Below are 24,578 nucleotides of genomic sequence, written 5' to 3' on the forward strand. Positions count from 1 at the left end.
GTTTGCCAACCCTTCTGGAATGCCCGAGAGTCTACTGGAATCAGCATCAATCTCCCGGTGGCCAAAGAGTGCAATCAGAGAGATTTTAAAACAATATTTTAAACACATCAGGCCCAGAGTTCGTCATCAGCAGCCACTAAGAAGCAGATGAAACTACAACTTCCATCATGAGGCATTGCCACACGGTGACGTTACATCTGCGCAGTGATGCCCAATCAAATTCAAACCTTAAACCAAAAAAGGAGTCCAATTGGCTGGGATTTTGGGTGGCTGTGATAGGATTGTGGCGTTTGAATTTCATTGAGGGATGGAGCATGAGCAGTAAGTGTTAATCCAAGTGCGATGGGCACGAGCAGGGATTCAGGTCAATTAATTTCATTACAAACACAGAGATGGAGAGAGAGAGAAAAAATTCCTCAGTTTTAGCAGCTTTTAAGATGCCTGTTTGAAACCATGGAGTCAGATCTTACATCAAGCCCTTTAAGAGTGAGTAAAGTTTTTTTAAATCCTGAAACTTTGATCATTATTCACCCTCATTGCAAATTCGTCCCATTTGCCTAACTAAAGTTGGTTTGTTTTCCTCGACATCTCCCGAAATACATCCAGCCAGAGCTGGCAACCTGAGACTGCACTGAAGCATCAGCCTAGGGCCTGAACCTACAACTTTCTGACTTGGGAGTGTGAGAGTGTGATGACAGAGCCAATGTGAAACCATTGAGATGGCGCACTTCTTCTCAAAGAAACCTGCAAAAAATGTAAATGACAGAAATAGAAATGGACAGCATGGGAGTACTGCTTTGGGTGCATTTGAGTGCTTAAATTGGAGTCTGGTGAGTGAGGAAGTTTTAAGGGTTAATTTTAAGGGCTAATTTAATTTAAGGGTTAATTTCTATCTAATTACTATCTAAAGCCTAGTCTTTAATTTAGCTTTTAATGAAAAATTGCTCTTTGGGTTGGGAGATTTGGTAGGGGATTCCATAGTTAGGGGAGCAGACAGGTAGACATGATAGTATGTTGCCTCCTGGTGTCGGGGTCCAAGGTGTCACACAGCAGCTGCAAGACATTCTTTTGGGGGAGGATAAACAGCCCCAGGTCATGGCCCACATTGGGACAATGACATAGGTAGGAAAAGGGATGAGGTTCTGGAAGCAGATTTTAGGGAGTTAGGAAGGAAATTAAAAAGCAGGACCTCAACAGCAGTAATCTCAGAAATACTCCCAGTGCCACATGCTAATGAGCACAAGAATAGGAAGATTAAGTAGTTCAACACATGGCTGGAGAAATGGAGTAAGAGGGAGGACTTTACATTTCTGAGGCATTAGGACCGGTTATGGGGCAGGTGGGACCTGTATAGCAGGACGGGTTACACCTTAACAGGACTGGGACTAACGTCCTCATTGGGAGGTTTGCTAGTGTTCTTGGAGAAGGTTTACACTAGATTGGCAGGGGGATGGGAACCTGAGGGGAAATTCAGTGTGGAGATGAGAAACCGGCAGTGGGAAGTAGACAAGTATTAACTCATAAACGTCTACAGCACAGAAGGAGGTCATTCGGCCCATCGTGTCTGCACCGGTCAACAAAGATCTGACTACACTAATCCCATTTTCCAGCGCTTGGCCCATAGCCCTGGAGGCTATGGCAATGCAAGTGAATATCTAAATACTTCTTATATGTTACGAGAGTTTCTGACTCAACCACCCTTTCAGGCAGTGAGTTCCAGACTCCCAACACCCTCTGGGTGAAAAAATTTCTCCTCAAATCCCCTCTTAGCCTTCTACCTCTTATCTTAAATCTATGGCCCCTGGTTATTGACCCCTCAACTAATGGAAAAAGTGCCTTCCTATCCACCCTATCTATGCCCCTCATAATCTTATACGCCTCTATCAGGTCCTCTCTCAACCTTCGTTGCTCCAAGGAAAACAACCCCAGCCTATCCAATCTTTCCTCATAGCTCAGATCCTCCTGGTAGGATCCTCAGGCAGCATCCTGGTAAATCTCCTCTGCACCCTCTCCAGTGCAATCGCATCCTTCCTATAACGCGGTGACCAGAACTGCACACAGTACTACAGTTGTGACCTAACCAGCGTTTTATACAGTTCCAGCATAACCTCCCTGCTCTTGTATTCTATGCCTCGGCTAATAAAGGCAAGTAACCCATATGCCTTCTTAAACACCTTATGTACCTGCCCTGCTACCTTCAGGGATCTATGGATATGCACCAAGGTCCCTCTGATCTTCAGTACTTTCCAGGGTCCTGCCATTCATAGTGTAATCCCTTTCCTTGTTAGCCCTCCCGGAGTGTATTACCTCACACTTTTCCTGGTTGAATTCCATTTGCCACTGCTTTGCCACCTGACCAGTCCATTGACATCCTCCTGCAGTTTACGACTATCCTCCTCACAATTTCCGACCCTACCAATTTTCATTTCATCCACGAACTTCTTGATCATACCCCCTACATTTAAGTCCAAATCATTTATGTACACCACAAACAACAAACGACCCAGCACCGAGCCCTACGGAACCCCATTGGAAACAGACTTCCAGTCACCAAAACATCCCTCTACCATCACCTTCTGCTTCCTGCCTCTCAGCCAATTTTGGATCCAATGTGCCACTTTGTCTTGGATCCCATGGGCCCTTATTTTCTTGACCAGTCTGCCATGAGGGACCTTATCAAAAGCCTTGCTAAAGTCCATGTAGACCACATCAAATGCATTACCCTCATCAACACTCTGGATTATCTCCTCAAAAATTTTGATCAAATTTGTCAAACATGACCTTCCCTTAACAAATCCATGCTGAGTATCCCAGATTAATCTGTGGCTCTCCAAGTGCAGATATATTCTGTCCCTCAGAATTCTTTCTAATAACTTCACCACCACCGAGAATAGACTGACTGGCCTGTAATTTCCGGGTCTATCCCTTCCTCCTTTTTTTAATAATGGGACAATGTTAGCAGTCCTCCAGTCCCCTAGCATTTCACCTGTGGCCTGAGAGGATTTGAAAATTACTGCCAGGGCTCCTAATATCTCTTCTCTTGCCTCCCTCAACAGCCTGGGATACATCTCATTTGGGTCTGCGGATTTATCCATTTTTAAGGCCGCTAAACCCACTCGTACCTCCTCTCTATATTAATTTCCTCTAATATTTCACAGTCCTCCACCCTGATGTCTATATCTGCATTGTCCTTTTCCATTGTGAAGACCAATGCAAAGTATTCATTGAGGACTGCACCCACATCTTCCGGTCCACACACAGATTACCTCTATGGTCCCTAATTGGCCCTACTCTTTCCCTAGTTATTCTCTTGCTCTTTATATATTTAAAAAATCCCTTTGGGTTTTCCTTTATTCTACCCACCAATGCTTTCTCATGCGCTCTCTTAGCTTTCCTAATTTCCTTTTTAAGTTCCCTTCTGCACTTTTTATACCCCTCTAAGGACTCTGCCGTATTGAGCCATCGGTATTTGCCATAAGCTTCTCTTTTTTTCTTAATTTCTAACCTTTATGTCCCTTGATATCCAGGATTATCCGGATTTGGTCCCCCCACCTTTGTCTTTACTGGAACATATTTGTCCTGTCCCTATGTCCTCCTTGAATGCTTCCCACTGCTCTGACACAATTTTATCTGCAAGTAGCTGCTCCCAGTCCAACCTTATCCTTTTCCATAACTATCCTAAATCTAACTGAGTTATGGTCACTATCTCCAAATGCCTCCCTACTGATACGCCTTCCACCTGCCTGGGCTCATTTCCGAATATTAGGTCCAGAACTGTCCGCTCCCTTGTTGAGCTTTCTATGTACTGGCTAAAAAAAAGTTCTCCTGGATACAACTTAAGAATTTTGCTCCCTCCCTACCTTGCACACTAAAACTATCCCAGTTAATATTTGGGTAGTTAAAATCCCCTACTTTTACTGTCCTATTATTCTTACATTTCTCTAAAATTTGATTACATATTTGATCTTCTATCTCTCCCTGACTGTTTGGGGGCCTGTAGTACACACCCAACAGCATGTTTGCCGCTTTTGTGTTTTTTACTTCTACCCATATGGCTTCATTTTTTTGACCCTTCCAAGATATCATCCCTCCTCAATGCTATAATCGATTCCTTGATTAATATTGCAATCCGCCCCCCCTCCTCTTCTATCCCCCTCTCTATCTCGTCTGAATACCCTATAACCAGGAATGTTGAGCTGCCAATCCTGCCCTTCTTTTAGCCAAGTCGTGGTCATAGCTATGACATCATACTCCCACGTGCCTATCTGTGTCCTCAATCGTCTGTCTTATTCCTCAGGCTCCTTGCATTAAAATATATTCCATTTAGCCTTGCTAAACTCACTTCTTTCTTATCTAGCCTATGTTTCATCTGCCTTCCAGGCTCACTTACTAGTGTTTTAACTTCTAATTCCATCTCAGCTTCTCTTCACTCTGAACTACTTTTCAGGATCCCACCCCCCCTGCCAATTTGGTTTAAATCTGCCCCAACAGCATTGGCAAACCTCCCCACAAGGATGTTAGTCCCGTTCCTGTTCAGATGTAACCTGTCCAACTTGTACAGGTCCCATCTCACCCAGAACGATCCCAATGCCCAAGGAATCTAAAGGCCTCCCACCTGCACCACCTCTCCAGCCATGCATTCAGCTGCTCTATCTTTCTGTTCCTATGCTCACTACTGAATGGCACCGGGAGTAAATCGGAGATTACTACCTTTGAAATCCTGCTTTTCAATTTCCTACTTAACCCCCTAAAGTCTGCTTGCAGGATCTCATTTCTCTTTCTTCCTATGTCATTGGTCCCAACATGGACAACGATCTCTGGCTGTTCACCCTCCCCCTTCAGAATGTCCTGCAGCCGTTCTGTAACATCTTTGACTCTGGCACCCAGGAGGCAACATACCATTCTAGAGTCACATCTACGGCCGCAGAAGCGCCTGTTTACTCCCCTCACTAATGAATCCCCTACCACTATTGTCCTTCCACACTTCTTCCTCCCTCCCTGAGCAGCTGGACCGCCCACAATTCCATGGCCTTTGCTCTGGTTGGCCTCCACAGAGGAACCATCACTCTCACCGTTTTCCAAGGCTGATAAACGGTTTGCGAGTGAGATGCACTCAAGGGATTCCCTCACTACCTGCCTGGTGCCCTTCTTCTGTCTGGTAGTCACCCATTCCCTCTCTGCTTGCACTTCCTTAAGCTGCGAGGTGACTACATCCTGAAACATGCTATCCACGAACCTCTCAGCCTCATGGCTGCATCATAGTGCCCCCAGCTGCCACTCAAGCTCCAAAACACAGAACTCAAGTTACTCCAGTTGGAGGCACCTCCTACACACATGGTTATCCAGACCGCCAGGAGCATCTAGGATTTCCCACATAGCGCAGGATGTGCAAATCACGGGACTGAGTTCCCCAGACATACCTTAACTAAATAGAATATGGACCCTTGTTTTTATTTTAACCTTACTCCTACTTTAGTATAGACTAGATGCTAGATCCTCTAGATAAACTAGATCCTCTAGAGGCTGCTGACTGCCTGTCCCAGGGTCCTCCTCTTGCACTCTCCTCTAGATGCTGCTGACTGCCTGTCCCAGGGTCCTCTTCTCACACTCTCCTCTAGGTGCTGCTGACTGCCTGTCCCAGGGTCCTCCTCTCGCACTCTCCTGATAAGGAGGATATATCAGAGAGTAGTATCAAGGTAAGTAGAGCACTTGGAGAGTTTGATGGAATTAGAGTAAGCAATAGTAAGTCATTAGATGGGGTCAAAATAAGGGGAAAAGTAAAAAAGCCTAAATCCGGGTTAACGTGCATGTATGTGAATGCACAGAGTGTGGTTCATAAGATTGGTGAACTGCAGGCACAGGTTGACAAATGGAATTATGATATTATTGCTATAACAGAGACCTGGCTCAAGGAAGGGCAGGACTGGGCGTTAAATATTCCTTGTTCAAGGTGTAGGAGAGACAGGAAAGGAAGAAAAGAGGTGGGGGGAGTGGCAGCATTGATTAAAGATGGCATAACTGCACTGGAGAGAGAGAATGTTCCAGAGGGGTCAAGGACAAAATCCCTCAGGCTAGAGGTAAGGAATGAAAAAGGCAAAATAACATTGATCGGTATGGTATATGGGCCACCAACTAGTGGAAGTGATGCAGAGAAACAAATTTGAAAAGAAATTACAGGGAGGTGCAAGAATTACAGAGTAATTATAATGGGGGACTTCAGTTATCCAAATATAGACTGGGATAGGAATAGTGCGAAGAGACAAGAGGGGCGAGAATTCCTGGAATGCGTTCAAGATAATTTTCTGCAGAAGTATGTTTCTGGTCCAACAAGAGGGCAGGCACTGTAGAACATGGTTCTGGGGAATGAGTTAGCCCAAGTGAATCAAATATCAGTGGGAGAGCATTTAGGGTTCAGTGACCATTGTATCATAAGGTTTAGGTTGGCCATGGAAAAGGGCAAGGGACTATCCAGAGCAGGGATAATTAATTGGGGTAAAGCCAACTTCAGTGGGGTGAGAATGCCTCTGAGTCAAGTGAGTTGAAATCAAATGTTGGTACAAAAGATGGCAGCTGAACAATGGGCCACAGTCAAAGAAACACTATTGCAGGTAATGTCAAGGTAAAGGGAAATATGGGTCAAATAAACCCAGAGTGCCCTGGATAACAAGGGGGATAGAGGTGAAGATGAAAAGGCATGTATGACAGATGTCAGGTAGAAAATTCAATGGAGAATCAGGCTGAATATAGAAGGACCAAAAAAAAAACTAATAAGAAAAGCAAGGAGAAAGCATGAAAAGAGACTGGCAGCCAACATAAAAGGGAATCCCAGGGTCTTCTATAAGCACGTAAATAATAAAAGGTTGGTAAAAGAAAGAGTATGGCTGATTAGGGATAAATAAAAGGGACTTGCAAGTGGAGGCAGGAAAATTAGTGGAGGTATTAAACAAGAATGTTGTATCTATCTTCACAAAGGAAGATGATGCCACCCAGGCCGAGGTGAAAGAGGAGGCAACTAGTGCACTAGAAGAATTTACAATTGAGAAGGAGGGGGTATTAGAAAGGCTTTCTTTACTTAAAATAGATAAGGTACCAGGACTGGATGAGATGCATCCAAGGGTACTGAGGGAAGTGGGAGTGGAAATTGCAGAGGCACTAGTAATAATTTTCCAGTCTTCCTTAGACACAGGGGTGGTGCCAGAGGGCTGGAGAATTGCGAATATTACACCCTTGTTCAAAAAGGCATGCAAGGATAAAGCTGGCAGCTACAGACTAGTCAGTTTGACTTCAGTGGTAGGGAAACTTCTGGAAACTATAGTTCGGAACAAAATCAATAGTCACTTAGAGAAGTACAGGATAATTAAGGAGAGCCAACATGGATTAATTTAGGGAAAATCATTTTTAACTAACTTGCTGAAGTTTTTTGAGGAAGTAAGAGAGAAGGTTGTTGGGACAATGCTGTTGATGTGGTGTATATGGATTTTCAAAAGGCATTTGATACAGTGTCGCACAACAGATTTGTGAGCAAAATTCTAGCTCATAGAATAAAAGGGAAAGTAAGCGCTCGGATAAGAAATTGGCTGAGTGACGGGAAACAGAGAGTAGTGATAAATGGTTGTTTTTAAGATTGGAGAAAGGTTTGTAGTGAAGTTCCCCAGGGGTCAGTGTTGGGACCTTGCTTTTCTTGGTACATAATAATGACCTAAGACAGGGTTTTTAGGTTGGCATGTGGGCGCGATCGGCAGGCCCGGGAGCGTCCAGGGAATGGACCACGTTCGGCCCCTGACCACGATTTCACACTGTCTGGCCAATTAACGGCCAGCCAGCATGAAGCGCGCTGAAATGCTCAGTGCTGCCGGGGTGGAGGCGGGAGGAGGGCACAGGCAAGCGCTGAATGAAAGCTCCCTGAAGGCAGAGAGCTACCTCAGGGAGCTGAAGAGTTTAAAACCAATAAATAAAGTAAATAATTAAAGTAAAATCCAGAAATAAATGTCCACGCATCACAATCAGTCACCTGAACATATGATAAAACTTCTGTCCATACATTTTTATTTTTTTAAATTTAATAATGGAAACCTCATCCCACCCTTGGGTGAGGTTTCATGCAAAATGCAAAGGCTGCCTGGCCGATTTGCCCATCCGCAAACCATCAGGTTGGACGGACCATGAAAAATCGGAGACAATTGAAACTTTAATTCCCTTAGTTGGCCTCCTAATTGTCGGCAAGCACACTTCCGACTTTTGCACGCACCCGCCAACCAAAATATCGCGCAAGCACGGGATGACGTTGGGATGCTCACCCAATGTCATACCGCACAATATCGTGGCCGATTGGATCGGGCGCATGCCCACATGCCGACCTAAAGATTCTGTCAATAGACTTTGGTGTTCCGGGCATGATTTCAAAATTTTCAGATGAAACGAAGATTGGAAACGTTGTCAACTGTGATGAGGATAGTCCTGAACTTCAAAAGGACATAGTCATGTTGGTGGATTGGGCAGGCAAGTGGCAGATGAAGTTCAATGCAGAGAAGTGTGAGGTGATTCATTTTGACAGGAAGAATGTGGTGAGACAGTATAAAATAAAGGGAGAAACTCTGAAAGAGGTGCAGGAACAGAGGGACCTCAGTGTATACGTACATCAGTTATTGAAGATGGCAGGGCATGTTGAGAGAGCAGTTAATAAAGCATACAGTATCTTGGGCTTTATTAGTAGGGCATTGAGTACAAGAGTAAGGAGGTCATGTTGAACTTGTATATGACTCTAGTTAAGCCTCATCTAGAGTACTGCATCTAGGGTGTGAAGACATTGGAGAGAGTACAGAGGAGATTCACAAGAATGATTCCAGGGATAAAGAACTATAGCTACGAGGATAGATTGGAGAGGTTGGGACTGTTTTCCTTAGAGAAAAGAAGGCTGAGAGGAGACCTGGTGGAGGTATTCAAGATCCTGAGGGGTATTGTCAGGGAAAATAGTGAGAAAATGTTCCCACTCAAGAGAACATCAAGAACCAGAAAGCACAGATTCAAAATGATTGGCAAAAGGAGTAAAAGTGATGTGAGGAAAAATGTTTTTACCCAGAGGGTGGCTGGAAGGAATTTCCTCAGAGGATGGTGGAGGCAAGTTCAATTGAGTTATTCAAAAGGGGATTGGATTGCTCTCTGAAAGGAAGGAATGTGTAAGATTATGGGGACAAGGTAGGGGAGTGGGACTAGGTAGAATGCTCCTTCAGAGAGCCGGTGCAGACTCACTGAACCGAATGGCCTTCATCTGCACTGTAAAGATTCTGTGATTCTATAGACACCAAATGCAACATTAAGACATTCTGCCAGTAATACAACAGTGAGAGAGCTATTGAAGAATTGCAAGGGTTAAAGCTAAGGACGAACAAAAACTCGTCAGCACACTAAACAATTACTCTGTGGAAGTATTCACTCAAGAAGACACTAGTAATATACCATGCATTAAAGACGGTTCCACAATTCACTCCATGACTTGGACATCACGAGCAAAAAGCCACTAGATGGATCCAGAGGACTTAAAATCAATAAAACCCCAAGGATTCATTGTATTTGACTAGAGGTGCAAAATAACATTCACAATGAAATCTATTGATGTCATTGGGACTGATGTCTGTACAGAAATGTAGGTAAAGATTTGAAATGGTGGGATCCTGGTGGCTTTGATGGGTAAGTAGCCTGGGAGATTTTAACTGCTCACTTGCATGGTTCTCACTGGACATGTAGGGTTAAACCCACCCCCAAAATAATAAGCGGCGGGGTGGGATCCTGAAAAGTAGTTCAGATGGAAGAGAAGCTGAGATGATAATGAATAGTGTTGAATTATCTAGAGATCGAAAAGTGATGGTAGACTCAATATTTACCATATACAGTCATTGCGTAGTGACAATGACCAAAGTAAACAGGATGCTGGGTTACGTTATCAAATTAATAAAGTAAAACTAAAACTGCACAACATTATGTTCAGGCAGCACTGTGAGCACTAAATTCAGCTCTGGTCAAGGCGGCACAAGGAAATGTCACAGCCCTGAAAGCAGTGTAAAGGAGGACAAAGAGACTGAGGAGAGACTAGAACATCGCAAGTTCTTCAACTATTAAAGGAAACAAGAATTTGCATTTCATAGATTATTAAAATGTCAGGTACAAAAATAGTCAGAAGCAAATGGAATCCTGGCCTTTATATCTGGAGTATTAGAATTCAAGACATGGGAAGTCATGCTATAGCTATGCAAAGCCTTAATTAGACCAAACCTGGAATAGGACTCCAAAGGTTAAATTACAAAGGGAGAGGATTGTATTCCCTGGAATTTAGAAGGTTTAGTAGTGATTTTAGGGTCACCATTTGTCCAGTTTTATACCAGACATACCAGTTTTCAGCTGGTCTCTCCCCTGTCCGGTACCGGATGCCTTTATTTTGAAACGCTTAATGATCTCGATATTACACAGAATCGAACCCAGTTCTCTGATGATTACACTAAGTTTGATCCTGTTGCCTGTTTGCTGCCTGCCATTTCCCAGGATGATTGCCGAGGATGCACAAGCCTCAGTTCATGCTCTCCTCTAATTGGTGGAATGCACCCAGCTCAGTCTCCTGTATGGCTGATCCTTCTGTCAATCAGTCTCACGGTTCCCATCCCGGCCGCTGCTCTGCACTGCTTGGTGCCAGTGGCCAGGAGTAACTCACAACACTTTGGGATCCTGCAATGCACTCAACAACTTGTTTCATGTGATGTTCTCATTTAGGTACTTCACCTTATACATTTATAGAAACTCATCTTTTAAGTATCAAAAATTACAATACCAGGTCATACAGAGCTGCATTATGCTATTCTACGCAGAGTATGTTCTTGGGAACCCATTGCTTTTTTTGCATCAACATTTGTTAATTCACTCATAGGTTGCAGCTTGTATTGGACCAGTTATGTTTTAGCAATGCTAGGAATTTGTATAAAGAAGTTTATTGAAAGAGATCTTGTGTGTGTGTGCAGTGGTGTTTTCATGTGGGACATGTATTTTGTGTGTGCATAGGAGTTGGTTGGGATGTGCTCATTATTCTAGAGCTCCGTCAGTGGCACTCTAGGTGATTTTATCAAACTTTTTAGGATATTAAGGGGAACTAATAGGGTAGGTAGAGAAACTATTTCTGCTGACTGGGGAGTCCAGTGCTGGAATGCATAGTCTATAAATTAGAGCCAAATCTTTCAGGAGTGAAGTTACAAAACACTTTTACACACAATGGATGGTAGAAATTTGGAAGACTCTTCTGAAGATGGCAGATGATGCTAGATCAATTGTTAATTTCAAATCTGAGATTGATAGATTTATGATAAACAAAGGTATGGAGAGGTATGAGACAAAGGTGGAATTTGTAATTCTTTCCCAGGACATGGGCATCGCTGGCTAGGCCAGCATTTTTATTGCACATCCCTAATTGCCCTTGAGAAGGTGGTGGTGAGCTGTCTTCTGGAACCACTGCAGTCCTTGTGGTGTCAGTACATCCACAGTGCTGTTAGGAGGGAATTCCAGTATTTTGACCCAGCGACAGTGAAGGAACAGCGATATAGTTCCAAGTCACGATGTTGTGTGGCTTGAGCGAAACTTGTGGTGTTCCCATGCATCAGCTGCCCTTGTTCTTCTAGGTGGTAGAGGTCATAGATTTGGAAGGTGCTGTTGAAAGAGCCTTGGTGAGTTGCTGCAGTGCATCTTCTAGATGGTACACACTGCTGCCACTGTGCATTGGTGGTGGAGGGAATGAATGTTGAAAGTGGTGGATGTGGCGCCAATCAAACAGACTGCTCTGTCGTGGATGGTGCCAAGCTTCTTGAGTGTTCTTGGAGCTGCACTCATCCAGGCAAGTGGAGAGTAGTCCATCACACTCCTGACTTGTGCCATGTAGACGGTAGACAGACTTTGGAGAGTCAGGAGGTGAGTTACTCTCCACAGAATCGCCAGAATTCTGACCTGCTCGTGTAGCCACAGTATTTAAATGCCTGGTCCAGTTCAGTTTCTGGTCAACGGTAACCCCCAGGACGTTGATAATGGGGGCTTCAACGATGGTAATGCTATTGAATGTCAAGGGGAGATGGCAGGATTCTCTCTTGTTTGAGATGGTCATTGCCTGGCATTTGTGCTGGGCAAATGTTACTTGCCACTTACCAGCCCAAGGCTGAAAGTTGTCTATGTCTTGTTGCATATGGGCATTGTCATGAAGCTATTAATGTATATAATATTATTGGAAAATATTTTTCTTTTAAGAGAGGTTTAGTCTTTGGATGTCCTTAATTGGATTAAAGCCAGCTAGTCTGGGTGCTTTGATGTGTACTAGTTTTGAGATGTAAGAGAGGTAGAGTGCATTTGCATTTTTTGAATAGAGCATTCAAGAAGTGGGGTGAAATCTGGCACCTAGCCAGCAGAGACCGAGTAATATGTTTATATCACTAATAAAATTGGTACTATGAAAGGGGCTTTGTTAGAAGAGGTGGAGTTCAAAGAGGCTGGTGATACAGTGAGAATTTACATTCAATGAGGTGTGCTGGGTAACCAACAGCAGTTTTCGTGTTGCAGGGCAGAGGCAATGTAAGATCAAAGCAGCTGTAAGCCTACAACTGTCTCCACAGGAACCAAAGTGAAAGGAACCTCATTTTGAATTTGTAAGGTGAAAATGCTTTGCCTGGTGTCTGGTTAAGTCTATGGGTTGCTGTTGCCTTAATGGAGATTAGTTTGGGAATTTGTTAAAAGTTATGATAGTAGTAATTTGTAGCCATGTGTATATATTTAACTTGTGTAAATTAATAAAATGTTACATTTAGTTTAATTTAAAGCCTCTTGAGAACTGGTGCTCTGATTTCTGAATTTAGAGTTGCATCTCAAACATACCACTTAAAAATATAGATCATGACAGTTGTTTAAAGTTTCCCTCTGGGATTTTTAAATAACTCAGCTTTACCAACTGCTGAGTCATTAACAGGCATGGACTGCTTCAATATTTGAAGAGTCGTGAATGATGCTGAACGTTGTGCAATCATCAGCGAAGATCCCCACTTCTGACCTTATGATGAACGGAAGGTTATTGATGCAACAGCTGAAGATGTTTAAGCCTAGGACACTACCCTGAGGAACTCCTGAAATAATGTCATGGGACTGAGATGATTAACCTCCAACAACCACAACCATCTTCTTGTGCCAGGTATGACTCCAACCAGTGGAGAGTTTTCACTCTGATTCCCAATGGCTGCAGCTTTGCTAGGGCTCCTTGATGTCACACTCAGTCAAATGTTGCCTTGATGTCAAGGGCAGTCACTCTCACCTCACCTTTTGAATTCAACACTTTTGTCCATGTTTGGACTAAAGTTGTAATGAGTTCTGGAGCTGAGTGGCCCTGGCGGAACCCAAGCTGAGCATCATTGAGCAGGTAAGTGCCAATTGATAGCACTGTTGGCGACCCCTTCTATCACTTTGCTGATGATTGAGAGTGCACTGATAGGGTGGTAATTGGCTGGGATGGATTTGTCCTGCTTTTTGTGGACAGGACATACCTGAGCAATTTTCCACATTGCCAGGTAGATGCCAGTGTTGTAGCTGTACTGGAACAGCCTGGCTAAGGGTGCAGCTAGTTCTGGAACACAAGTCTTCATAACTATTGCCAGAACTATTGTCAGGGCCCAAAGCCTTTGCAGTATCCAGTGCCTTCAGCCATTTCTTGATATCACGTGGAGTGAATCGAATTGGCTGAAGACTGGCATCTGAGATGCTGGGGACCTTGGGAGGAGGCCGAGATGGATCAACCACTGGGCACTTCTGTCTGAACATTGTTGCAAATGCTTCAGCCTTGTCTTTTGCACTGATGTGCTAGGCTCCACATGATTTAGGATGGGGATATTTGTGGAGTCTCATCCTCCAGTGAGTTAATTGTCCACCACCATTCACGACTGGATGTGGCAGGTCTGTACAGCTTAGATCTGATCCATTGGGTGTTGGGTCGCTTAGCTCAATTGCATGCTGTTTTTGCTGTTTGGCACGCAAGTTGTCCTGTGCTGTAGCTTCACCAGGTCGACACCTCATTTTTAAGTATGCCTGGTGCTGCTCCTGGCATGCCCTCCTGCACTCTTCATTGAACCAAGGTTGATCCCCCAGTTTGATGGTAGAGTGGGGGATATGCCGGGCCATGAGGTTACAGATTGTGGTTGAGTACACTTCTGCTGCTGTTGATGGCCCACAGCACCTCATGGATGCCCAGTTTTGAGTTGCTAGATGTGTTTGAAATCTATCCCATTTAACATGGTAGTAGTGCCACATAACACGATGGAAGGTATCCTCAATGTGAAGATGGGACTTAGTCTCCACAATGACTGTGCGGTGGTCACTCCTACCAATACTGTCATTGACAGATGCATCTGCAACTGGTAGATTGGGGAGGACAAGGCCTAGTAGGTTTTTTCCTCTTGTTGGATCACTCACCACCTGCTGCAGGCCCAGTCTAGCAGCTATGTCCTTTAGGGCTCAGTCAGTAATGGTGCTACCGAGCCACTCTTGATGATGGACGTTGAAGTTCCACACCCAGAGTACATTCTGTGTCTGAGCCACTCTCAGTGCTTCTTCTAATTGGTGTCCAACATGGAGGAGCACTGATTCTTCAGCTGAGGTGGCAGGACAGGTGTGGCAGGTAGTATCCTTGCCCATGTTTGACCTGATGCCATGGGAATTAAATGATATATGGAGTTAGGTCACAAATGATCTTACTGAATGGCAGAACAGGCTCAGGGGCTGAATTGCCTAATCCTGTTCCTACCATCCAAGGTTCCTAAAATACTTTGCATATCCTCAAGACATCCCAAAGTGCTTAAGAGCCAAGGAATTACATTGTTAGTCCAGTCAGTATTGTAATGTAGGAAAATGTGGCAGTGAATATGGCATCAAGGCCCCACAAATGGCAATAAAATAAATAATCAGTTAAATCTGTTCTGATAATGCTCGTTGATGGAGGAACGTTGCAGAACTTCCTGCTCTTCCTCTTTTGAGTGAGCAGATGGGACTTCAGTTTAACCTCTCACCTGAAAGATGACACAAATAGAGGGGAAAATGTCGTTGGAAATGGAGAAAAACAGACTCGAAGTAGGAGGAAATCAGTTCCATGGGGCAAGAACAAGTTGAGCTGATGTCCTGTTTGTGGATCTTGGAAGGAGGTTGAAGCAGGTTGTGTGTGGCTGGGAGAGGGTGAATTTGAAGACTGTGGCGGGAAGATAGCCAGAAGAGATGAAGTCAGTGACAGTCTGGGAAATGATGGCTTGACATGGAGGAGTCAAGGTCCAAGAGATGGTTAGGAGCAGGTGTCAAGAGATTTGGTGTTCAGTCTCCACAAACTAGAGGTCGGTTTGCCAAACACCAACAGGGATGCCCTTGTTAGCAGCTTTAATGACAATGTTAGGGGTTGGACCTGAGAGAAGGCTAAGAGGACGTTTCCCTCAATGGGAGAAACCAGAACTAGGGGACACAGTTTAAAAATAAGGGGTTCCCCATTTATGATGGCAATGAGGAAATTTTTTTCTTTCAGGGTGTTGTGAATCTGTGGAACCCTCTTCCCAAGATAGCAGTAGGGGCAGCGTCATTGAATATTTTTAAGGCTGAATTAGATAGATTCTTGATCGGGTTTTGGGGCAGGCAGAAAAGTCGCACTGAGGGAACAATTAGATCAACCATGATCGTACTGAATGGCAAAGCAGGCTCAGGGAGCCAAATGGCCTACTCCTGCTCCATATGTTTTTTCTTTATTTTTTCATGGCCACATCACTGACAAGGTCAGCATTTATTTCCTACCCTTTATTGCCCTTGAACTGAACTTCAGAGGGCAGTTAAGAGTCAACCACATTGCTGTGGGGCAGGAGTCACATGTAGACCAGACCAGGTAAGGATGGCAGATTTCCTTCTCTAAAGGGGGGAACTAAACGATAATTAGAGAACCAAATTACAATGGATGATAGTCATCATGGTCACCATTACTGAAGCTAGCTTTATATTCCAGATTTGTTGATTGGATTTAAATTCCAATCCAATGTGGAGAGATTTGAACCCGTTGCCCAGGCTGAGTTACTACTCCGGTGATGTTACCACTACACCACCACCTCCCCTCCATGTAGGAATGGAGTGTATCAAGTTGAGGGAGAGAAGACAAATTGAGGCAGCCGATGGTGATAAAGGATCTAGATAGACCTTCCAAGGTGATGGGCAGTTTGAGCAGCTATCATTTTCCATAATTCTGGAGAGCAACAACATTAAAGGACAATAAGCTAATAACAATAATTGGCAATAGATGAGGAATTTGGCTGGGGGAGGCTAAGCAGATTTCTATCCCAGCCTTAACTATAAGCACACCCACCTGATAATGTCATGGGAGGAAAGTACCTGAACTTTCTGGAAAGCTCCGCCCCGTGCCTTGCAGGGGCGGGGCACCATGATCACGTGGCGCATGGACTTACGTCATTCTGACCTCAGCCCCTGGTGGTCGTCGCCACGGAAACTGGCTGAACCGCTCTTCTAAAATCCGCCACAAAACTTGCCAGTGTCGGTTTATTGGGTTGTTAAAATGGCAGCGGCAGGGTTGAGGGAGGCCAGAGGATTTTTTTTGTTATTTTGATTGTGTGATTTTTGATGTGGGCGGGGAGGTAGGGGGCGGGGCTGGCGTGCGCGATCCCGGCGTGCCGCGGGGTTGAGAGCCATGGTGGCGGCTGAAGGGGCCGCAGTTGCGAGTGGGGTCGAGGGAGCAGGTAATGGCTGGGAAAGTGGGCAACCTGGGGGGATGGGGGAAGAAACGGAAGGAGGAGGTGGTGCTGGGAGCATGTCTGGCCCAGGCTCCTAATGGAGCCTTCCTTCCCACTGGCCCCATTCTCCACAGAGCCTCCGGAATGCGGGGCTGTCAGTGCAGCTGAGTGTGGGGAGGTGGGGAGGAGGGGAGGGGAGGGGAGAGGAGAGGGGGTGTGGTGGGGTGAGGAGGTGGTTTGGTGGTGGGGGGAGGGGGGCGTGTGAGGAGGAGGGGTGGGGGTAGAAGAACTGATCAGATTGCCTCCCTGCCTGGCCCGAGGCTCACAGGGTGGTACTGAGCTGGACTCCGCTTTTTCCTTCCCATTGAGGCCACAGATTTACGCCTGGGCTGCCGCCCCCGCCTCCCCCAACCCCACCCCACAACCCCACCCCCTACCCTCCTCTCTCTCTTTCCCCCCCCCACCGCCCCCGGCTACCCTCCTGGAGTGGGAATACTGACATTTAAAAAAAGAAACTTACTTAATTGTTTAAATTCAGCAAGGTTTGTGCTGACCCATCTCCTGGTGACAAGACCTGCTTTAGGAATTAAGACCTAGGATATATTATATATGTTTCCAGACACTTGACTGCTGCAGTAATAATACTTGCATTTATATAGCGCCTTCAATGTCACAAACCAGAGTGTTACCAAGCGTAAAATTGACGCTTGAGTCAAGGAAGGACCTTAGCAAGTTAGGTGACTGTAAACTTAATCTAAGAGTAGATTTCAAGGAGCATCTTTCTTGAAAAGAGAGAGAGGTGGAGAAATTCTAGATCACAAATCCCAAGGCACAGTTGCCAATTGTGGGATAGTGGGAATGGGCAATGCTGTAGAGGTGTATAGAGCTCTCAGGGTTGTATCGCTCGGGAAGGTTACAGAGAAGGGATGGGCTAAGGCAGTAATGGGATTTGAACATGGCGTGGGGAAAGGGGGTAAGAAATGTAAAATTGAGGTGTTAGCTCTCTAGTATCTCACATAAAGGGCATTTTTCATCAGAGTCATAGAGGTCTGCAGCACAGAAAAAGGCCCATTGAGTCTGTGCCAGTCAAACAATTACCTAACTATTCTAATCCCATTTTCCAACACTAGGCCCATAGCCTTGTATGTCATGGCATCGCAAGTGCGCATCCAAATACTACTAAAATGTTATGAGGGTTTCTGTCTCTATCACTCTTTCAAGCAGTGAATTCCAGATTCCCATCACCCTTTGGGTGAAAAAAATTCTTCCTCACATCCCCTCTAAACCTCCTGCCCCTTACCTCAAATCAATGCCCCCTGGTTATTGATCCCTCCACCAAGGGGAAAAGCTCCTTCCTGTCTACCCTATTGCCCCTCAATTTTATACACCTCAATCATGTCCCCCCTAAATCTCCTCTGCTCCAGGGAAAATAACCCCAGTCTATCCAATCTCCTCATAACTAAAACTCTCCAGCCCAGGCAACATCCTGGTAAATCTCCTCTGCTCTCTAGTGCAATCACATCCTTCCTATAATGCGGATTGCAGAACTGCACGCAGTACTCTAGCTGTGGCCTAACCAGCGTTTTATACAGTTCCAGCATAACCTCCCTGCTCTTATATTCTATGCCTCGGCTAATAAAGGCAAGTATCCCATATGCCACCTTATCTACATGTCCCGCTATCTTAAGGGACCAGTGGACATGCACACCAAGGTCCCTCTGATCCTTGGTACTTCCCAGGGTCCTCCCATTCATTGTGTACTCCCGTGCCTTGTTTGTCCTGCCCAAGTGCATCACCTCACACTTATCCGGATTAAATTCCATTTGCCACTGATCAATCCATCTGACCAGCCCGTCTATATCCTCCTGTAATCTAAGGCTATCCTCCTCACTATTTACCACCCCATCAATTTTCGTGTCATCTGCGAACTTACTAACCAACCCTTCTACATTCAAGTCTGAATCATTTATATATACCACAAACAGCAAAGGAGACCCAACAGCGATCCCTGTGGAACCCCACTGGACACACGCATCCAGTCACAAAAACACCCTGCATCCATCACACTCTGCTTCCTGCCACTCAGCCAATTCTGGTTCCAGTTTGCCAAGGTGCCTTGGATCCCATGGGCTCTTACCTTTATTATCAGTCTCCCACGCAGGACCTTATTGAAAGTCTTGCTGAAGTCCAAGTAGAGTACGTCAAATGCATTGCCTTCATCTACACACCTGGCCACCTCTTAGTCTAGTAACAGCCTTACATATTAAATCAGAGTTTAACCAGTGAAGGGAGAGGGGCTTCAGGGTCCTTAAGGGAGCAGCAAGGATGAAAGCAAAGTCCTGGTTGCTTTCATCCTTGCTGCCCCCTTAAGGACCCTGAAGCCCCTCTCCCTTCATTGGTTAAATTCTGATTTAATGTGTAAGGCTGTTACTAGACTAATAATTCAAATATAGGGAGTTCAGATTCCGTCAGCTTCTTTAAAGCAAATATGGACATATCAGGCTGGTATCAGTCAAAGTAACCATGAACTTAGATTGTTGTTAAAGCAAACTGATTCCTTAATGCCCTTTAGGCAAAGAGCTCTGTCACCTTTCTAGATCTGGCCCAGTCCCACACCCCTATAGATGACTTAACAGTCTAACAAGCTGTTTGGTTGTACCAGACTGCTAGAGATCAAGGTAGAAAATACCCGAGAAGGTAGCCCATTACCAGCTTCTTGGGCAGCTGGAGATGGACACCTATTACTTTGTCAATGATGCCTGCATCCTGAGAATGAATAATAAAAAAAATAAAGAATCTGGGACCTCCTTGATCTGTGTGACACAGTAAGGTATTACAATTTATTTTACACTGCCAGTAGTATGAATAAACCACTTCTTATGGCTGGCCCAAATTCTATTTAAATCTGTGCTCTTCACTGTAAGCCATTTGTTTAGTTTAACCAAAAATTTTATATTCACTGGATGTAAATTTATAATATGTGTATTTACAAAATGTTTTAAACTCACATTTATTAATAAGTGCACATAATTAGCAGTTACTTTGCTAGTTTAGATCTTGCCAAGCCAGGTCTTTTAGGTGCATTTAAATACTGATTCATTCAGAGAAAACCAGAGAAATACTAAGCTTGCATCACAGTTTTATCCATTGCCAGTCTTTGTATTGTAGTTTGTTTGATGATTCAGGACTTTGCCCGCTTGGAACTGGTCAAATTTGTGTAAAGTGCTCCCTACCTAGGTAATATTTGGCCAATTGACTATGTTGCTCATGTACCAAGTATCCAAAGCTAATAAAATTTAAAAAAGAATTGTATGCTTGGATTTGAAACTCTGCAATAGAATGTAATTTGAAATTTTGACAATCTTGGATGAGAATTGGACTCTAATCGGATATGCATTAATCTGGAATATATTGTTTAAAATGGCCTTGCATTATTGCTGAGCTTTAAAATCCAGTCTGTGATGGCACAGCACTGAGAATTCAAGTTTTCTTCTGCTTTTTTGTCCCGGTTTTTCCCTCCTCCCCTGAGGTGCTGACTATTGTTGGGGTACAGTCCATTGGGCACAACTGGCCGCTTGTTTTGCACCTGTGGTGGTTTCATAAATGTGGCTATGCAGTAAGTCATGGCATTACCCTTCACTTTCTAGCATGGTCAGTTGACTGTAATCAGAATGGCAACCCCAACCTTTTTCCCCTCATAGTTTAGGGGTGCTGAGACTATTTGTAGTGCCCCTGCTGAGGTCAGCTATCTCAGTACAGACTGGAAATCAGACATAGGATCTACTGGCAGGAGAGTGGTTCATAATGCAGGGATGAGCAACTTCACTTATGAAAATAGATTGGAGAAGTGCTCTCTGTCTCAATTTCTGATGATAGACTGGCCACCAATATCCATTACAAGCCTACCGACTCCCACAGCTACCTCGACTACAGCTCCTCACACCCCGCTTCCTGTAAGGACTCCATCCCATTCTCTCAGTTCCTTCGCCTCCGTCGCATCTGTTCTGATGACGCTACCTTCAAAAACAGCTCCTCTGACATGTCCTCCTTCTTCCTTAACCGAGGTTTTCCACCCACGGTCGTTGACAGGGCCCTCAACCGTGTCCGGCCCATATCCCGTGCTTCCGCCCTCACGCCTTCTCCTCCTTCCCAGAAACATGATAGGGTCCCCCTTGTCCTCATTTATCACCCCACCAGCCTCCGCATTCAAAGGATCATCCTCCGCCATTTCCGCCAACTCCAGCATGATGCCACCACCAAACACATCTTCCCTTCACCCCCCCGGCAGCATTCCGTAGGGATCGTTCCCTCCGGGACACCCTGGTCCACTCCTCCATCACCCCCTACTCCTCAACTCCCACCTATGGCACCTCCCCATGCCCACGCAGAAGATGCAACACCTTCCCCTTCACTTCCTCTCTCCTCACCGTCCAAGGGCCCAAACACTCCTTTCAAGTGAAGCAGCATTTCACTTGCATTTCCCCTAACTTAGTCTACTTCATTCGTTTCTCCCAATGCGGTCTCCTCTACATTGGAGAGACCAAACGCAAACTGGGCGACAGCTTTGCAGAACACCTGCGGTCTGTCCGCAAGAAAGACCCAAACCTCCCTGTCGCTTGCCATTTTAACACTCCACCCTGTTCTCTTGCCCACATGTCTGTCCTTGGCTTGCTGCATTGTTCCAGTGAAGCCCAACGCAAACTGGAGGAACAGCACCTCATCTTCCGACTAGGCACTTTACAGCCTTCCGGGCTGAATATTGAATTCAACAACTTTAGATCTTAAACTCCCCCTCCCCCCATCCCCACCCCATTTCTTCCCCCTCCCCCTTTTTTTCCAATAATTTATATAGATTCTTCTTTTCCCACCTTTTCCCATTATTTTTAAATCTACAACTAATACTTTGTTAGTCTGTCCACCCCACCCCCACTAGAGCTGTACCTTGAGTGTCCTGCCATCCATTCTTAATTAGCACTTTTCTTAGATAATATCACCACCTTCAACACCTCTTTGATCCTTTTGTCTGTGACATCTTTTGATTATCTGCTCCTATCACTGCTTGCTTATCCCTACAACCACCCCACCCTCAACTTCTCTCTCCCCCCGCCCCCCACCTTAGACCAGTTTATATTTCACCTCTCTCCTAACTATACTTCAGTTCTGCCGAAGGGTCGTGAGGACTCGAAACGTCAACTGTTTTCTTCTCCACCGATGCTGCCAGACCTGCTGAGTTTTTCCAGGTAATTCTGTTTTTGTTTTGGAGAAGTTGGGACTGTTTTCTTGGAGGAGGGAAGGTTGAGAGGAGATTTGATAGAGGTGCTCAAAATCATGAGGGGTCTGGACATAGTAGATAGGGAGAAACTTCCATTGGTGGAAGGATCGAGAGCCAGAGGACGTAGATTTAAGGTAATTGGCAAAAGAAGCAATGGCAACAGGAGCATAAGCCTTTGTACACTGAGTGGTTAGGATCTGGAATGCATTGCCTGAGAGTGGTGGAGGCAGATTCAATCAAAGCATTCAAGAGGGAATTGGGTTATTATCTGAAAAGGTAGATTGTCAGGGTTACAGGGAGAAGGTGGGGGAGTGGTATTGGGTGAATTGCTCCTTCAGAGAGCCAGCACACACGACAGGTCAAATGGCCTCCTTTGTTGTAACCATTCTATGATCCTGATTTGAGAGACGTGCACCATGACATTGTGTTTTCCCACAAAGACACTTTCTGTAGTTTTATCAAAGCCCTGTTTGTGGGAGCTAGCTGTGAGCAAATTGGTTGCTGCATTTCCTACATTTGTAAGTGTCTACACTTATAATACTTCATTGATTGTAAAGTGCTTTGGAAAGCATTTGAGGTTGTGAGAAGTGCTATATAAATGCAAGTCTTTTTTCCCCAATTATGGAAAACTGGTATTGTGTATTTTTTCTGCTTTAATAACTCTATATCTCTGTCTGTTTCATAACCATCCAGAAAATTCCGCTATTCTGCCATAATCCAGAATACAACATGGGTGACAATGGCCCAGAAAAAGGCAAACTTGTATCTGAGAATAACAATGTTACATACTATGAAACAGAAGATGATGAAGAGGAGGTGACTAGAGAGAAGATGGGCTTTTCTGGTAAAAATGGCCTGGTGTCCTCTTCCTCTGGGACTGTGTATGATAGGACAACTGTCCTAATAGAACAGGATCCAGTTGGCCTAGACGAAGAGGACGAGGAGGAAGATGAAGACGAAAGAGGGAACAACAATAATTTGGTGTCTTTTTTATCTGAAAGCGGAGAGGACAACTTTTATTTAATATCAGATCCTGATGGAATGTCGCAGGGGTATGTCCATCACACCATTTCTCCTGATCAGATTCAGTTCACCATCAACCCTGGATCCACCCCCATGCCCAGGAACATAGAGGGAGCCACACTCACCCTGCAGTCAGAGTGTCCTGAAACCAAGGTTCAAGAGGTAAACAATCAAAATAGTTTGGCAGGCTAGCAGATGCTCTTGTTATCTTTTAATCAAAATGCACATGTGTAGAGTACTACATTCCTACCACCCCACTCAATCCTCTCCCAATCCACTGGTGTCACATACCTCAAAAAAGATGACCTCAAAATGATAACCCTTTCAGATCGCTTTATAGTTGTGCCCCACTCTTATCTTTATGATGTTGTCTAAGCCTTGCATTTATTTTGCTGTCCCTACGTGTACCTTTCCATTTCCTCTTAATGGGCGGCTGCCCATTTTTCACTCCCAGGGCTTTACCATTGGCAGCTGATTCAATCACCACAATCCTGTCCCCTGGAACTCCCTGCATAATTTATTTTGTCTTTCTACCCCCTCTTTGGCTGTGCCTGTAGGATCCCACCTTTACACTCTCCAATTTTTTTCCTTCTGTTTCATGTCCACTCTTTCCCTGCTGATGTAAAACACTTTGAAACTTTGTTTCCTGCATGTGAGGAATGCTGCAAAAATGTGTCAGTAGTTATGTGAAAAAGAGAACTTGTGCCAACCCTTGTTACATTGAGGCTAGGAAAACTACCAAGTATTTGGCTTATAAAATGCCTTGAGTATTGCTGAAAAAAGGGACTTTTTTGTTGAAGCTTTTCGTCTTGCACTCAGGACAATTTGCAAGAAAATTTCAGAGTCCACTTGCCAACCGATCAACATTCTCTTATACAATATAAATTGTTGTTTCCCTTGGCACTGGCATTTTCTTGCGAATTGTCCTGAAGAGTGCAAGGCGAAAAACTTCAACAAAAATTCCTTTCTTTCAGCAATACTCAAGTTCTGCACTACCAAACAACTATATAAAATACCTTCTGGGATATTAGTTGTTTATCTGAAGTCTTTGTGTAAAGTAGATGCTTGGCTATACAGTGGTGGCCACCTTTTTTTTTTAAAGGTGAGATATAATGATATATGCCTAACCAAGCCAGTGTGCCACCATAGTAATTGGCCTGTCCTATGGAATACCACCAAGACCTTGTAAATTGTACATTATCCTTTTCAAACAGTATTCAGTTGTTCTGTTTTAAATATTTAAGTCAGGTTAAAAATACAAAATTTCAAAAAAATGCAAACTGGCATATCATCAGACTATCTTGCAAAATTTTGCTGCTAAGGATATCTAATGTACAATACCCACTACAGGTTGCTGGTAATATTTTCAAATTTCTGAATTTGGATGTATTGCATTACAACAACTTTACATTCACATCTGAGACTCCATCTGGGAGCTCTGAAACTTTGCGCTGTATTCAAAATTGCATTCCTTCAAGGTTTAAATATTGCAAGTTATTTTCCTACATCCT

At 44.5% G+C, this 24,578-nt stretch overlaps 1 protein-coding gene across 2 annotated transcripts in view; it reads left to right on the forward strand.

Annotated features, from left to right (window-relative positions):
* Positions 1 to 16,696: 16,696 nt before the first annotated feature.
* The window catches only part of mtf1 (metal-regulatory transcription factor 1), an 81,791-nt gene continuing 73,909 nt past the window's right edge, over positions 16,697 to 24,578 (forward strand). The window contains exons 1-2 of one of the 2 annotated variants that reach the window (XM_078566923.1): positions 16,697 to 16,778; positions 22,738 to 23,229. In XM_078566923.1, the coding sequence (XP_078423049.1) occupies positions 22,774 to 23,229 (456 nt within the window). In that variant the 5' untranslated portion in view covers positions 16,697 to 16,778; positions 22,738 to 22,773. Of the gene's footprint in view, positions 16,779 to 19,487; positions 19,603 to 22,737; positions 23,230 to 24,578 lie in introns of those variants that run through there. The other variant, XM_078566924.1, reaches the window with a different exon arrangement.

The sequence above is a fragment of the Cetorhinus maximus genome, chromosome 21 (assembly GCF_964194155.1).
Source record: "Cetorhinus maximus chromosome 21, sCetMax3.hap1.1, whole genome shotgun sequence".
Taxonomy (NCBI): domain Eukaryota; kingdom Metazoa; phylum Chordata; class Chondrichthyes; order Lamniformes; family Cetorhinidae; genus Cetorhinus; species Cetorhinus maximus.